Genomic DNA, 18,046 nt, shown 5'->3' on the forward strand with positions numbered 1-18,046 from the left:
TTTGCAGCGCAACCAGTATTAGGTAATATCACTGTCAGGTATTTATACGAGCCCGGTGAACTCGAAGGTGGTAAAAAACGAGCGACTGATCCTATTTGGAGTGTTACTACACATAAGATATCTAACATAACAAGATCCTCAGGTAGACCCGCAATCTACAGATTAGATTCAACTGCTCCTCAACGTGGATTTGTACGTGAACAATTACAAGTAATTCCCGAGGACACGCAAATACCACCGCGATCACTTAACTAGCTCCTCTACGTCGATTACACTCAAGACAGGTCAACATGATATCTTCGCGTGTATGACCGCGACTGTTATCTTTTCTATCTACGGTAAATTGTCTTGGATTATTACTCGAATATCTCCATAACATCACACAATTACAATTTGCACAGTGATTATTATGTTGTTGTTTCAGCGCGTTGATAAATTCAGCATCAAGATCAAATTCTCGATTATTTTTTTTATCGCTTTGTTTATAACCAGCTAATTTTTTTCTTATTATGTCACCGTCAACATCATCACTAGTCACTGACTCGTCCAGGACAGTTCGTCTCAAATGAGATATTTTTCTGACTCTAGACACTGCGAGATAAACTAAGTTTGACCACTCGACACGATCATCTATAATCCAAACAACTGTATCGGTAATAGTTAATCCCTGAGATGAATGTATTGTCATTGCATATCCTAGAGTCCACGGAGATTTGTTCAACGATAATGCATCTTCAACAACATCAACATCAACTGTGATAATATCATTTAATACTATATTCTGTTTTTCGGTCTGTCCTGGTATATCAACGTCAATATTTTGCCGTCGCGTATCTGCTTTTAGATAACACGACGGCACTGGCAGCGTCGGAAATTTTTTTCGTTGTTACTGAAATAACTCTCGTTGAAGTGTATCACGAACTTTCTTTCTACTTGCAACTATCAGATCATTTGGTCGCCACGTTTGTAGAAAGTCGTTCATGGGTGTTTCTGGAATTATTCCACGCATTACTTCACACTGAATTTTATTCGGATGCAGTCTGATTAATTTTTTAAACTCCTTCAACGTTGCATCAAGCGCTCTATGATCATCAGTTATTTCTTCATAGTAATCAGCGAAATTTTTCAGCCAATCATGTGGAGATGGTCCAACAAACGATGGTGGTTGACCGTGATCGCCGCACATTATCACAGCAGTATTTCTTGTTAACAACCAATCTAGAAACGTTTTTAATGTTTCTAACGGCACCGTGTATATTTCATCCCATATTATAATCCTTGGAATGTATTTCTCGCCCATCCTTAAAGATGTCCATGCATCACCCTTCCATCGGAAGAAGCTATGATAAGTACATGATTGTACTCCTCGTTGTTTCATCTCTCGCGCGAGTCTGTGTGTAGGTGTCAGCACGATCATATCCGAGTTCTGAAATAGTTCGATCGCTCGAGTGGTTTTACCAGAACTCCAGGTCCGTTTAGATAAACCGTTTTGTGTCTAGTTATTGGATCGTATACCGATGATGCAGAAGATATGTGATTATTTCTGCCTGATTTTATCAGGTAAATATCTTTAACCACAACATCAGCGGATTCGGAATAATCGAGTATATATTCCTTTTTTATTCTCCACGAACCCCACGATGCACAAGTGCCTACGCTTAATTTTTCTAACAGTATTGACTATTTTTTACTTATATAAAACGAATCAGTAGCAACTCTGACAGCGAATGTAGAAACTTTATTTATCGTCGATAATAGGTTTATCGAAACGTACGCGAGCATTAAAGATCTTAAATGAGTATACTGCGGTGACTCACCGTCCATGTAACTTACAATTGTACCTAATTTAGTTCCATTTGACAAAAAAGCTATTTCTCGACTTATAAACGTATTTCTGTTCGTTGTATCAGCGATTATAAAATCTAACTCAGCATCGTCCATGATCAATCTTGTATAATGTCGTCTGTGATCATATGCTCCTCCTTGGGTAAACTTGCCAATTATTTTTCTACCAAGATCTTTTGTAATTTTATTCTCGTAATCGGTTTCATCCGAATACTCCTTTTGTTGTGGTAACCAAACTTCGGTTTGTTTCCGGTATGATATAATTGCTTCACTTACAATCAACCGTGTTAACATCGCACAATCGAGCATATACCGTAACAGTACTATTGGTGCCCACATTTTTTCTGACAAATGTTTTCCAAACCAGGTATAACAAATCGCATAGGGCTTTTTAGACATTTCAAATGACACGATACAAGCAAATCCAGTTAGGTCAAAATCCGGTAATGGTCCATTTATCGATACTCGTGTCATCTCGTGCGTCGGATGACCGAATCGCTCAAAGTAGACAGAACAATCTCCATATCCAAGAAAACTTCCCGGATAACATGCAACCATATCAACTAAAATAACATCTTTATGATCGTATTTAGTATTCCATAGTCCGCCGTGTCCGTATTCGACACAACTAGATATTATGTCATTGAGAAAATCAGACCGAGTTGGCTTCCACGAATTTTTCTTTCTAGCAAAATGAGCCGCAACTGACGGAACAGTAAAACAGTTGCTCAGTAGTTCGTCAGTGTCATCAGTATATTGCAGTGCAACATTTTTCATTTTTTCGTGGAGAAGATCTGTTTGATAAATAACACCATTTGGTCTTAGAAACTGATTAAATTTATTCTTTTCCTCTATGCATGATTCGTCGCTAAAACTCTGAAATAACCATACTGACACAGGATCGATTTTACTTATTTCGTTAATAAAATCAAACATATCTCCGGGATAACATTTAACAGTTCGATCTCGTGGAAACACTGTTACTGCGTTAGTCCACGCGTGTGCGTTATGATCAATAATTTCGATCGAAGCTCCTTTTGATTTATATTTCGATTCATACAAAATCTCTCCTGTTATCGTCGCTACGGTTATTGGAAATTTTAATCTTTTTCCTAACTCAGCGACATCTTTGATGGACGCCCCGGTATCTTTAACTGTTTCTCCCCACGTATTTATTAGTTTACGTCTTTTATCCGTTAGACCGTTTCCACGGGCGGCGTTTGTAAAATGTTCTATTACTCGTTCAGCCACACAATTTATTTTTGAAAATTTCATCGGCGCTAGTTTATCAACGTTAGGTTTTTCATTTATCACATAGATTCCATAAATAACCGCGGTCACAGGATATGCTCGTTCATAATACGGTTTGTCAATACCGGTCAATAGACCTGGTTTGGAATCTCTACTTAGTATGACAGTTTTTTATCACCGTGGACAGGATCATATTTATCACGGATAATCCAATCATCTGTTTCTGTCAACACGACAAATTTTATTCTGAAAAGATATTTGCGATTATCAAGATAGTTAATGATAATTGCTGCTCGTTTGTCATTCATCGTAGCGTCGATGATATCTTTGTCGCGTATAATCTTGAACGTTGACCAGACATCAGATGCACCATCTGCGTGAAATTCTTTCTTGGCGTCGTGAATTTTATTAATCAAACTTTTGTTTTTCTTATCAACTAGATGTTTTATTGGTAAATCAGGAGATATTCTGTCGAGATTAAATTTATCTGCGCTCCAAGGCTTGATTCGGTATAATCTATCGAATTCGTTCATATTATATTTCAAACAAGTATTTAAATTAAAATATTATATTTCAAACAAGTATTTAAATTAAAATATTATGTATACAATGTCTTGATGCAAATGGCTCATGATGGGTTCATTGACTCGTTGCAATAAATCCTGTAAAAGGGAATTTTGCGGACAACACATGCAAAACGTTCACCGTGGAAGCTTAGGACCAATACCATGTCTGCGATGTGGTGTTGGAGTACGAAGTAAAACAGATTTGTGTGCGCGTTGTGGTGGTAAACGATACAGAGAGCTTAAAAGATATTATGACAAAAAAATAACGTCAGTGACGGAGCTATAAAATCCGTGTAGGATTATCTAACTAAGTTTTCAGACAAATTATGATTTAAACAAATGATATTATTATATAATGGAGCAAAATAAATTTGTCCCGCACCCTATAATAACAAACTAAATATTGATGGTATGATTAGAAATTGCAGGTTGAAGAGACCAGTTGGTGTTATTAGTAATACTGGATATCTAAAGTTTACTATTAGGAAGAAAACTTATCCTTGTCGTCGTTTCACATACGAGTGTCACAAGGGGTTGATCAAAGACGGTCATGTGATCGATCACATCAACGGGGTGAAAATCGACAATGGTTTATCCAGTCTTCAAGCTGTTACACAGAGCGAGAACTCTGCACTGGGAAGTACTGGTAAATATGACAGAACAATGGTAAGGAGGGCGGTAAAATGTACAAACATAGAAACTGGCGAAGAAATTATATTTCAATCAATGTATTCAGCGGCGAAATACTTTGATATTAACTCGCGTGTGTAAAAATACGTCGCGGAAAATATAACCAAATCCACTTTTCCAGTAAATATAACAGAAAATCATATTCTAATATTGTTAGTGATAAACTATCATCACTATGAAGTAATTACGTAGAATTATATTTATTAACTATTTTTTAAATTATTTATCCTTTTAGGCAGAAATTACCATTTTTATGCTACTTATTTTTCGATCATGCGAAAGGGAGATTACTTCTGTAATATAGTTTTCTTCGTAGATTTCGGTTTTTAATGGTCGTAATTAGTTAATTAATTATCTACGTCGTAATTAATACCAAAGGAAGATATTTATGGTTTCCAACTTACAAAATAGAAAAATAAACGTATTTCACATCGTAAAATATAGCGAGCTATTTTTAAACCTGTTATGAGAAATCGAGGCAAAACACGCTGTTTTAATGCGGATATTTACAAGCTGTTATAATACAGAAATATTTAAACCGATCTGCAGGTCGTAAAACGTTTGATGGTGCCGTGGTAGTATTGTAAATATATTTTATCAAGGCAGAACACGCTGTTATAATGCAGATATTTACAATCTATAACGAGAAATCTTGGCAGAACACGCTGCTCTCATTTACATATCTACAAACCGCTGTTTCAATACAGAAATATTTACGATCTATTCAAAAACCGCTGTTTTGATCCAGAAATATTTACAATCTATTCAGAAACTGCTGTTTTAATGCAGAAATATTTACAATCTATTCAGAAACCGATCTGTAGCTATATAATAACCTCTGAAACGTATATTGTTAAGATGGTTCAATAGCTCAGTTGATAACGTATCTGGCCGTGATACTCACGGTATCAGGATCGAATGCCATGACTGACAACCGTCGATGGTTACGCATATTATAGATTTTTATAATTAATTGGGGGCACCACCAGCCCCTCTGCGCCCAACAGAGCCCCTCCAACCACACGTCACTGGTGGTCGATACATGTTTTGTATGACCCACGGGCTGATTATTGGGGGTGGGTGTTCTGCTGAGCGTAGAAAATGGCCTCATATATGTTTGTGCCGTCCTTAATTAATATTTCAGTCATTGTATATATTTCATTTCATTCATTCATTGTATATATTTCATTTCATTCATTCATTGTATACTTACTGAACCTGCTGAAACACTCGAATAGAGGTTCAATCATTCATTGTATATATTTCTGCTGTCAGTCATTCATTGTATACTTACTGAACCTGCTAAAACACTCGAATAATGGTTCAATCATTCATCATATATGTTTGTGCCGTCCTTGAAACATCCTCGTGAGCTCGCTAAAATACTCGATTTGGGGCTAACACGAGGATATATTTTTTTGATTTAAATAAATATATACTAAATAATGAACTACTAAAATATTAATGATGTAATTGTTGCTATTAACAAATTGGAAAAAGATGGAATTAATATATCTAATGAACTAAATCCACAGTCTAAACTGCCACACTGCAGACATCGTAGTAATATGACTGAAAAATTGTTAAAGCTACGTTAAAAATTCAAATCACACGCACACACGTCTAAATCCGGCACTGGAAGAAATAATTAATATCACACAACAGTTTTTTTCTTTTTTTCTTCTTCAGTAAATAGAACGTGAAAATTAAACATTATTCAAGTAAATTTCAGATGTTTTTAAACAACTACAACAGTACTATAGTATAAAAAAAATTAAAAGAATAAAATTGTCACCAATTAGCTTAAATGAATGATCACTGTGAAATTTTCTCTGCAAACAAAATCGCATCTCCATTTCCGTCAAAGAAACTCGGCCAGTTAACACCTGACATTCCTCTACCGTATATGTAAAGTTTAATTACCATGATTAAATTACAAGGAATAAAACAAAATATACCATGCAGTATATGTGGCCCTAAAGAACTAATTCTGAATAAATATTTTGTTCAGCAAACAGGATTACATGCATTAAAACTTAAACCTGAAGTCCATGGCATCGTAAGTAACAACAAAATAGGCATCGTTTATTTTGGCAATCAGTTGCTGGTGCTTACACATACACACACTGTCGAACATGGTTTCTTTGAAGTATGTCCGAAGGGCAGTCCTTTTCACAAGATCAATGCAAGGATAAGGAGTATGTTCATTAGTCACACCGGCTTTATTGTTTGCGTACTTAAATCAAAACTTTAGCTATTTTGCAATTTAGCCAGAGCTGACAAGAATATGCAAAATGGGCTTGTCCTGGAGGAATAATAAGGCGTATCACATGGAGAAAAGGTACGTCCCATGGGCGCTCTAACATTGGGGCAAGGGGTTGGGGGTTGGATCAATAGCCCCCCCCGTTTCTATTGTCAGCCATTTAATGTGAAACTTTGACCTCTTTTCTTTTAATCGCTGCTATTTAAACTGGCCAAGGAATAGTTTTATATCAGTTCCAATCATTACAGATTACCTTTATACATACTACATGTATACAATGATTTTTTTTAAAAATTTTTAATTTTTATAAGATTACTGAAAATTGTGTTTTCTCGAAACACGACAGGTTTAGAATATTATTTTTGGCAAAGCTTCCATTTGATTAAAATCAAATCTAAATTTCACCTTGGACAGTAGTGATTTGATTTAGATTGTGCCGTGTTATGGCATGTATGTCAACATCTTGAAAATACATTTACTAATTTCACCAGCGCGTTCCAAGTTTCCTCAGGCAAACAATTTTTGTTTCGACAAGCCTGACGGGCACCTCACTTTGAATACAGGATGTGCCGGAACTAAAACCAGAGGGGCCCAGGGTGTCGGGCTATCAGATTAATTTTTAGCACTGCTGGTGTACATAAAAGATCTGTGAATTGATTGTTGCATTTTGTGGTCACTTACTCGGCCTTCTGCCTATTTTCGTAACTCGCACGTTTAACACTTTTCCCAGGATTTAAAATATTCAACGTTATGTCTGGAACAGCGCCAACTTTTAGTCTAGGCCTAGCATTAGAGTATCCTTGAGCTGCCATTTTTTCAGAATCCCTCTCGTAACAGTCCTTTGAGAAATGTAACGAGCACATAGTGCTGTATGGTGTTGCTTTGAAATCGACTCGTTTGTAATAATGTATCCATTCTTTCATTATGCCTTTATCTTTCGGAAAGAAAACAAAATGTTGTCCACAGGCTTTTCTTAATGCTCTATTGCACCCATAAGCAACGCAAAACGGTATTGTCTTTTACTCTGGCAACTCCCACTTGGGCTGCTGGAGTCGCTACTATGACGTCACATCCCGAAAGTAACCGAATAGGCGCGGAAATTTTGCATACGAGGTCACGGAAATTCAGCTCCTAGAAGAGAGGCCAATATTTTAATACTGGCATTACGGTCGCAGATGATACTTCAGAATAAGGTTTTCTACTATAGTACTTTTATTATTATTCTATATTTCCATTGGTTTCTGGTCTCCTTTAAATGTTGTATCGTTGCAATGGTCTGATGTTTTAGATTGATATTGGGATACTCCAGGATATAGTTTTTAAATAAATATGCTAAGGTCGTTAATGTAGTTGTGTACTCAGTTTTAATTCTATTAGCTGATGATTAGAAATTTCTTTCATAAACAATATTAGTTGAAGTTTTTATATCAAAATCAATGATAGAAAATGGTGTTATAGGATATAATTTTTTATCATGAATAACACGAGTATCCCTACCAGTCCATGGATATAAATTTCGGTATTCTGGAGTTATTATAAACTTGGCATCGTCAGTGATAAAATCAATTAATTTTGGTTCTGGTGGTCCTTCGTGCACTGGCGCAATATCAGGCCAACCTAGTATGGATCTTATCGTGGACTGATAAATATCAACGACGTAATCAGGAGAGTTTATTTCGATTGCAGAAGATAGCGTCGGCTCATGAACGTCAATCGATAATTTTGCTTCTTTTCCTGTTATTGATTTTATTCTACGCGCAAATTCCTCATTGATTTGTTCCATCTCATAACTGCCAGTTGGTATTCCAACAACGACCCAATCAGGTGTTCCATCTGGTTTGTTTTTATTAGCAAATACAAGCGAATTATTTGCTGCTGTACCATCAAATAATTTCGATCTGATGTTTGGCCAGCTGTAATATACTCGTAATTGTGCTAACGCGATTTCATTCGCGCGAATCGCAGTTGGAAAATTAACACTAAATTCGAGATTAGTCGAGCTTACCGAGATCATCGTGGTCTTGTGCGGGGTTGTGTTTGTCACGATCTGCTGGAGTAGCTCCTGTGATGTCATTATTAATACTCGTACCATTAATACCAGCACAGTTGTATATTTTAATCATTTCTGAAAACTCAAAATCAGAAATCGTTTCATCACTGAGGCTTGCTGATAACAACGAAGATAACTTCGAGTATGCGACAGTCGCTGTGTGTAATTGTATCATGTAATCGGATAATTTTTCATTCATGCAGGTGCATATCTTTTTTGCAATGATATTGAGCACACCTGCAATAGCTGTTGCTGCTGAAATACAAATAGTTACGGCTACTGGTGCCATAATTGTCACCGCTGATAATATCACACCTGTTTCAGCAACAACAGCGGATACTGAATAAACGATCACGTCGACGATAACTAGTCGTCGTCGATATTTCTTTACTTTTACCGTATATTGTTCCACTCGATCTTTTAACGATGCCTGCCATTTACGCGCTTGATTATACCTAAATTTCTGAACGTCGATTGAGGTACTCATTATATTTTATGCAGTAACCAATTGAGGTGTTTCAGCTACAAATTCCAAACACCACCAGTAAGATGTTGCGGTTAATTTCTTATCGGCTGCTTCTAGAATAAATGTTTCTTCGTTTCCGCTATTTAATACAACAGATACAACCCCGGAAAACTTATCAGTTGAATGACGCCATGGATACGTTGTAAATATTTCAAATTTTGCAGCACTGAACACAGATAGCCTGTACACGCCAGTGACTATTGCGGTATATTTAATAGCATTATTCTGCGTTGACCATGTTGCGAATCCAGATGATACTGTGTATGCTATGTTGGTAATATGCCCGGGAGTAACCCCGCTGGGAATTTTAATCAAACTGGTTTTATTAACGATCTCAGGAATCCCCGCTACGATGTTTTGCTGTGTTTGTTTGATCGTGTCGATGTTCGTCTTGATATCAACGAGTTTTACGTCAACGGTATGCGGAGTACCAAAAAATACATCTGCGGTTTCATTAATTTTTCTAAAGTTTCTGCGAAGATTTGTGAACCCGTGTACGTGAACGTCATACTCGGCCCGCAACGTGGATAATTTACCATCTGCGGTGTTGTAGCTGACGTCAACGTACATTTTTGTTGCTGCGTCTTCGTCGGATGTTGGATCTCTGAAAACTACTATCTTATTCCCGTTCATGTTGAGTTTTCCCATCATTGTGTCACCGGTATTTTTCACGCGATTAGCAACACTTGCTGTAATTTGATCTCTAATGGTTGTAAACGATATACTCGAATCCCTGATTTTTCCGCTGTCAGTAAACACAGGGATATTATCCGTAACTGCGCCAAGTACTCGTCGAATTATATCATTCCATTTGATATTGCTGGTTTTTAGTTTACCATGTCGATCCTGAAAAATAACAACCTCATCTGGGTCAACTCCAGCCAGGTTCATAATACCAGCGAGTTCATCTTTAGTCGCGTACTTCGACAGATCAATGTCATCGGAATTTTTCTTAACGCGGGAAGATCTTCTTTCGTAAATATCAACCATTATATAAGATCTAAGACCTAAGATCTGTTTAAAACAAAGCGGTCGCTTGTATAATCATGCACGACTTTATGTGGTGGTTTGGATGATTTTAATATAGAGTTAAGTACATTAATTACCTCACGGCCACATATTGGCGGATCTGTCATTGTTTGTGTGGGTAGCGTTGAATACCAAATTTGCGCGTGAATTGGTGCAACATACTTGATAAATTCAATGGGTGGAGCTAACCCGTATGAATCAAAATAAACGATTCCACGTGGATCAACCGCGTATGATACCCAATGAGTACCGGGTCCTGAATTTGAGTCAAGATTAATAATACCTGTTTCGAGTTTGTTCGGTTGTTTCGGTAATTGATCTCGCATAAAAACACCTCTGAGGTTTTTTATTTTTAATCGTTTAGCAGCATCAAGTAAATCAAAATTTGATGCTGGAACGTCTAACGTGTTCCTGGAAGCCTCAGACCTCTTCCCCAACGCGATCCTGGCAATCTTAGGCCGCGCCCTTTTTTTGTATCCCTTTCCTGTTGCTTTCTTTAGAGCCATTCCAGCAGCTGTTCCAACAGCACCTAACGCGGCTGCTTTTGCTACGGCTGGAGCGGCAACAGCTATTAACGCTGGAATAGCCGCGAGAAGTGGAAAAATACCACCTGTTTTAACCATGTCCTTGATGGCGCTCGGAGAAAGATGAAATTGAACCCCGGTTTTTGATTCTAGGGCTTTATTAAGATGTTTAATCTGTTTATTTGTCAACGATAATTTGTTTGGACCGCCACTAGAAATTTGATCTCGCTTTAGTGATATTTTTGTTCCGCATTTGCTGGCGTTTTTTGATTGTAATTTTTTTACTTGAGCGGGAGTCAGAACAACATTAACATGACTGTATGACATTTTATGATAAATACTTACCACGCTCCAAATAATGATTAAAGATTTTCCACTGGTGCATCAACGACTCTCATTCGACCACTACCACCTTCAAGTAACATTGCTTTATCGCTAAGTATAACCGCGATTGCTCTATAATCAACACCACCTGTATATAACGTCGCTTTAAGATGTATATCAACGACAGATTGTTTTGATAGATCAAGATGCTCCAGTGAAAAATAATAAATCGGATACAAATTTCTGAAATCGTATTGTGATATTTGCAACCCGGTATCTACATTTTGATCACGTCCCATGAATGACATCAAACGATGATATACACGTCCTATATGATTTTGTGTATAATTTAGTTGTAAATTTTCCGCTGGTTCTTGTTGTCCGTTTATCCGTAAGGAAATATCTGTGATACCTAGTTTATCAAATATCATATGAGTGCATTCTTGACTATTTAAATGATCATAGTTCTGAAACGCAATAAAAATATGCCGTGGTGCAGAAACACCTTGTTGTGATGCTATATACCATGTAAACTGACCGTTAACGTCAGTTTGTATACCATCTGTGCTTGTTGTTAACCATGACAACAAGGATTTACCACCTGTGTCCATGAAAGAAAGTAATCGCTGTTCTTCTGCGATCGTTGGAGTCATTACCGGCATCCACAACGATAGTTTCGATAATATTACTTTACCAGCATCACCTTCAGGTCTCCACAAAGCATCGCTATCATCACCCTTTCTTACAAGAACAACCGTGTGTCTAGCTCCAAAAATAACCTTTCTAATATTTCTACAAAATCCAAAAATATGCGATAGTGGAATTGTACATGACAAACTTCTATTGGCTCCTAGCAACATATTTTTACGCGTTGCAAATCCCAAGTTGAAATTTATGTAAGCACCATGAACCACTGGCCACACATCAGCATCATTGTCATCGGCAAAATTTCTTGGTCGTCTTATATTATACTGATCGCTTTCAGGGTGACCTGTATTATCTTTCACAAACGTCATCGTGGGACCTGCTGATCTTGTATAGTCATCAGAATATCTTGCTAATCCTATTATTGTTGTAGCAACGCCGACATCTTTCAGAATCGATTCGATATTTTTTCCATCAATCATATAAGTGGCGCTATCAAACAGTGCCATAAAACCATTGTTGACAAAACCAACTTTTATTGCATCTGCGTAATTAGCATTAGTTGTTCTTACAATTGTACCTTCTACCTCAATAAAAGCATCAGCGGGTAGAAAATATCTACTTGTGTCATGAACTTGTAGTTCAGTTCTTTCTCCACGTTGATCTGGTGTTCGTGCGTCATAAGAATAAAACTGATAATCACGTACCGATTCATATTTAATGACAGGTGCTTCCATGTCAAATGTTGTGTCGGACATGCGCTTGAACAAATTATTGTAATTATTTTCGTCTAACACGTTGATTACCGCGTTCGGGAAGTTCCACCTCGGAAAGTTCCACTTCCTGATATCAAACTTGAGATATTATTTCCAGATTCACCGAGTCCCCGATCTGCTAATGCCGCTAGTTTTTGATTTGCAGCTTGATTAATTATTTTACTGACATCTGCGGGCATAATTTCAGTACTTGGCAATTTTACTGGTTGTCGTTTTCGTCTTAATAATCGTGCTAGTCTATCTTTGATCGCCCAGAGCGCCTTACCAGCAACATTGACAATTGCACCAGGAGCTTTTTCACGAACAATATCAATAGCTTTCATCGATAATTGTTTTGCAATAGGCGCTGATTTTGGGGCTAACCTTGTAAATAATCCCTGAAAAACATCACCAAGTCCATCTCCGTAAATTGCTCTATAGACTGGTAATCGTGAGTTTACCGCTCTGACCTTACGGATTTACGATGATTACTGTGTACGATCATGTTATCTTATTTATCATTTATCTAACAACTAGTCACTGTAATCATCAACAAGTTCATCGATAAATTCTCGGTAAACACCGATATCCATGATACCACCCTGAAATAATCGCCGACAAATATCAGCTGCTTCATTGGTTATTTCTGGTGAGTTATTTCCGGCACATTTTCCCCCTATGAGAACTTCTAACCGTGACACATCATTGAGGATATTGTCAGGACATAAACCAGAACCTTTTTTAGGTTCATCTTGAGGTGTTTTAAATACTGGTGGTTGCATTACCGGATGAAATGATTCGGTGGTGACCAGGTGTGTGTCAGGTGAATCACTTCGAAATCCACGTGGTGAATCTGTCGGTGTAAATGTCATTACCGGCGCAGAAATTATTTTACGTTGTAAAGATGGAGGAAGCTGGTATGAAGGTTCCTGCTGCGGTGGAGAAAGTTGATATGAAAATTCCTGCTGCGGTGGAGAAAGTTGATATGAAGGTTCCTGCTGGGAAAGTTGTTCTTGTTCTAGTTGTTCCAGTCTCTCTCTCTATAAAGTCTTTTTACTTCTTTATCAAGATTTTTGTATTCTGGACCTCTAGCTTGCTTATTGTTTCTATATACGCGATATATCCATCTAATAAGATTATCATTACTTACTTTTTGTATGACGGGATTTTAAAATATTAAATTTATTAAATATACCAAATAACATTATTTCGGGTAAATCAGCTTTTTCAGTATTTCTAATATCTTCGATAAACCCTTCGTTAAATTTTGCAATTAATTCTAAGTTTTCTTCAACTGGTTCAGGTTCAGATGCAAGTTCTTTTCTCACGTCGGTGATTTCAGTAAGAAGTTTTCCAATATCATCACCAGCGGGTGGAGGTTGAGCTGCAGTTATATCAGTTGGAAGATCTCGTAAAATCTTTTTTGTTTGTTTGGTTCTTCTCGCTATTTTTTCAGTCTGCGCTGCAGTTTGTTCTAATACTGGAAAAATACCCTTTTTCCTCTTCTCATCATCCTCAATATCTCCCCATATAATTTTTTCAACAGCCGCTGTATCTTTCTTAGTAGCTGCAGTGACGGGTTTAAATAACCTTTTAGTGTTTTCTTCGTACTCAACTTGTGATTGTTGCTGCGCTTGTAGGTTTTCTCTAAATGAATCTCTAACACGAAGAAATTTTTTGATTGCTTCTAATCGTTCTCGTACTATTCTTGCAGTATGAGATTCCGGATGTACCATTTTATTATAGCATAATGATTTAATTAATATAGCAGCAGGGAGGGCATGACCTCGCGAAGACGTAATTACGTAAACAACGCACATAATAAACTAGAAAAGATCACCAACGACAATGGAGTAATATTAATTGGAAATTCCATAGAGATTTTCTCAGTAAAGTATCAACGCTTTTTTTAAATCTGTCGACGCTTTCTATTTTTCGATCGTTCGTAGGAAGGCTTATTTTCAATATTTGGACGTTCCTACAAAGTGGTCTGTTCGCCTTCCCTGCTGCTACTAGAGTGTCTGTCTACGGGAGGAAGAAAAGAAGGAAAATGAGTGAATTGTTTAGTATGCATGCTGATACATACGTGTGACTATATGCATGTGTGTTTGTATGTAATATGTCCATCTGTACGGAGGATCCCTGTGCATTAGTATTTCAGATAATCATGTCATTATTATTAGGGACATTTTTTTTCCAGGTTGCATCCTGGACCAGTTTCCTGATCTGGGTGTGTCAGGTGGCACTGGGAATCGTGAGGTTAATTCGCAATCGACGACAGAGATCACAGAACACGAAATTCTCTGATAAAAATCCCAAACCTATTGCCACAATAGAACAACAAGTCTAATTATTCATCATTACACTGATGGTTTCCAAAAAATTAAACGTGTTATCGAATTAAAGTGACATAATTGGAATCTGGTAATTACTTGTGTCTCTTGTGTTTTCATTTTTAAATGGTATTTTGTATTGCTTGTTCTTTTTAAATTTGATTATGGACTGAATATGACAAGAAAGGATATGTTATTTTAAGAATATCTTTATAATGGTATCTATTGGATACTGCAGTTCATAGTTTGCTAATACTTAAAATGGTTAAAACTTCTTGGCAGTTGAATATCGTGTTTTTCATCGCAGTAAGTTCAGCATGTAAAACTTTAAGCTATTTACTCTCTGTTAAAAAGACCTTCCTTCAAAAGAAAGGCTGCATTTAATAACATGAATATAAAAAGAAATAAAAGGTATTAAGGCCACACACTATTTGAATGTATTGATTATAATTATATATATTCTTATGTCACGTGTTTAGGCTCAAATAAACAGTAACGCAAGAAAGAGTTAAAATAACAAGTTTTGAAGAAAGAATTTTTGTTATTTCCCTGGAAAAATACTGTACAAATGAACAAATATAAACTTACGGTTTTAAGAATCAAATCCAAATTTACTCCAAGAATAATCCACAAATACAATTTTAAAAGTCCTAATAATAACATTCTAATGATTTCAAGTTCGAGTCCCGACGAAGAATCCATGATGGAAGTCGATGACGTAAGCTGTAACCTATAGTGTGTTGAAGTTTACAGTTCCTTGTAGAAACAAGAAATATCACTCCGGTTTTGGAAATACGAATACATTTTTATGAGAATTGTCTTTGTTCAAGAATTTCGTATGCGCACGCGTATTTTCCAGAGAAAAAAAAGAATTAAGGGTTTTGAATCCAAGTAATTTCAAATAACTCCAAACAGCACAACATGCACCTTTCAGTGTAAGAGCCCAACTGAGATTATTTCTCCAAAACATAGGTTATATCGTATTCTAAAACGCAGTTTTGACAAGCCCAAGTAGTGATGTTTTACAACAAACCAAACGCATGAAACACGTGGACTTCGTTCGGGAAGGCTTGATCCTGGTCAGTTACGAAGAAGAACTTGAGTTTACACAGGCCGACAAATTTGGAAATGTTGCGGCTACGTGACAGCCCGTGCTCGTTTAAAATTATACGAAAACTTATCCCAGTTATCAGATCGCGTCCTGTATTTAGACACGTACAGTTGCATTTACATCGATCTCCTTGGTCACCGTCACCTTGGAATGTAAGGAAACCGTTTAGGAGCCTAGACGGACGAGCACCCCGACGACAAGATTATAAGTTTTGCTAGTGGCGGTCATAAAAGGTGCAACTATAAATACGGGTCAAACGAGGAAAAATTCACACCCAGTGTAAAGTGAAAGAATTGACTCTGAATCATCGAACGAGTCAAGTGGTGAACTTTAGGGTGCTGAAAGAAGCGATGCAATCTGGAGAGGATGGAAACAATAGAGTGACCACCTACGAACCGCACAAAATTATACGTTTACCCACACAACAAAGTCGTTGGTTGGCCCTTGGAAAAACTGTATCAAATTGTGTACCAGATGTTACAACTCTATGGTCAGAAACGAGTAACAGAAAAGAAGAAAAACCAACAAGTTTTGTAAATCTCACAAACAGTTTAATTATTAAAGTTATAAATGAAACATGTGAGAGAAACTAACATTATAATGAAGTGAATCCTAATTTGTCTTAATAAAGGTCGTTTTTTAAAGTCCAAAACAAATTAAAAGTCCCATATAATTTCAATACAGGAAATGAACTGGTCCTCCAAGAACCGCGACATTGTCAAGATGGCGTTGTCCAGAATTGTTTAGAATAATTTAAAACAGTTCCAGAATAATAGTATTGTCCAAATAATGAGCACTTTATATCACCACTGAACAGTCCAAGCAAATATTTTTTCTCCCGTAAAATATCTAAGTACAACATAAAATACGTCTGCAGGCATACATCAGGATCACAACAAGTGTGAATGACTCCAGATATCAATATGAAACTGAATGTTTAACTTTCTCCATATATACACCGTAACTTGCGACTGTATTTCGAAATGGACCCCATATGGCAACTTAACACTATTGATTTACGACTTACTAAGTCACGACGTACTATATTCACATGACCTCGCACAACTAATAGAGAAGCCACGGAATTCTTCTCGAAACTTCCATTTCCCATTAGTCACTGAGAAACTACGCCAGTTTCCATTTTAAATCTTATTATTACGATTATTATTACTAATTGTCAACACGTAGATAACATCTATTTATAGATCCTACGTAATTTGTGTTTTCAAAAGAGCCAAATTACGCACAAAATTTAGAGTAAAAAATATTATATTCAGTTTACAGTATGAATAATTATTATGAAAATTAAATAAAATCATATACTATAAGTTACAGAAATATAGGTATACATAACAGCTACTCTCATAAAGAAAAGAAAAATTATACAATAAAGCTTTCTTTTTCCTTATTAATCAAATACAAAGTAGTGCTTTTAATGTATCGAACGCCTCCTGACATTTCTCAGACCAATCAAATTTGGTCTTCTTATTTAATAAATTGGTCAGGGGCTCAGCAATTAAGAAAACATTGAGCAAAATTTACGATAATATCCAGCCATACCCAACAATTGCATCAGTCGCTTTTTACTGATAGGCACTGGGAATTCAGAGATAGCGTTCACCTTAGATTCTACAATATTAACATGTCCATGCCCCACGATATGTCCTAAATATTTGATGCAAGCTCGGCAAAATTCAATTTTACATATATTATCTGTCAAATATGTCTCAAGCAAACGAAAAATTTACGGATAGTTTACGGGTGATTCTTCCAAGAAATACTGTAATTAATGACGTCGTCAACGTGTGCATCACAAGCATCAATATCAAATGTTACGATGTTCATTAGGAATGTAGGTGGAGAATTTTGCTTCCCAAAACGGCATCACTTTGTATTGATAGAGTCTGTCTAGAATTATAAAAACGAAGTTTCTTTTGATATACCCGTAAGTGCAATATGACAGAATCCTCTTAACAGGTCAATCTCGGTAACATATTTTGCATTTCCAATCCTGTCAATACAGTCATCAATTCTTGGTATTAGAAATGAGTCTGTTTTAATGACGCTGTTTACTTTTCTGTAGTCTGTGTACTTACAGAAAGAATTATCTGGTTTTGGCACAAGATGACACGGC

At 36.6% G+C, this 18,046-nt stretch overlaps 1 protein-coding gene across 1 annotated transcript in view; it reads left to right on the forward strand.

The window, feature by feature from the left end:
* Positions 1 to 14,818, forward strand: part of LOC149808551 (transmembrane protein 179-like) — a 127,222-nt gene extending 112,404 nt beyond the window's left edge. Inside the window, exon 5 of the mRNA XM_089971190.1 lies at positions 14,669 to 14,818. Within this exon, the coding sequence (XP_089827316.1) occupies positions 14,669 to 14,818 (150 nt within the window). The remainder of the gene's footprint in view (positions 1 to 14,668) is intronic.
* Positions 14,819 to 18,046: the final 3,228 nt, after the last annotated feature.

Source organism: Sinohyriopsis cumingii, chromosome 1 (genome assembly GCF_028554795.1).
Source record: "Sinohyriopsis cumingii isolate HCF-2022 chromosome 1, ASM2855479v2, whole genome shotgun sequence".
NCBI lineage: Eukaryota > Metazoa > Mollusca > Bivalvia > Unionida > Unionidae > Sinohyriopsis > Sinohyriopsis cumingii.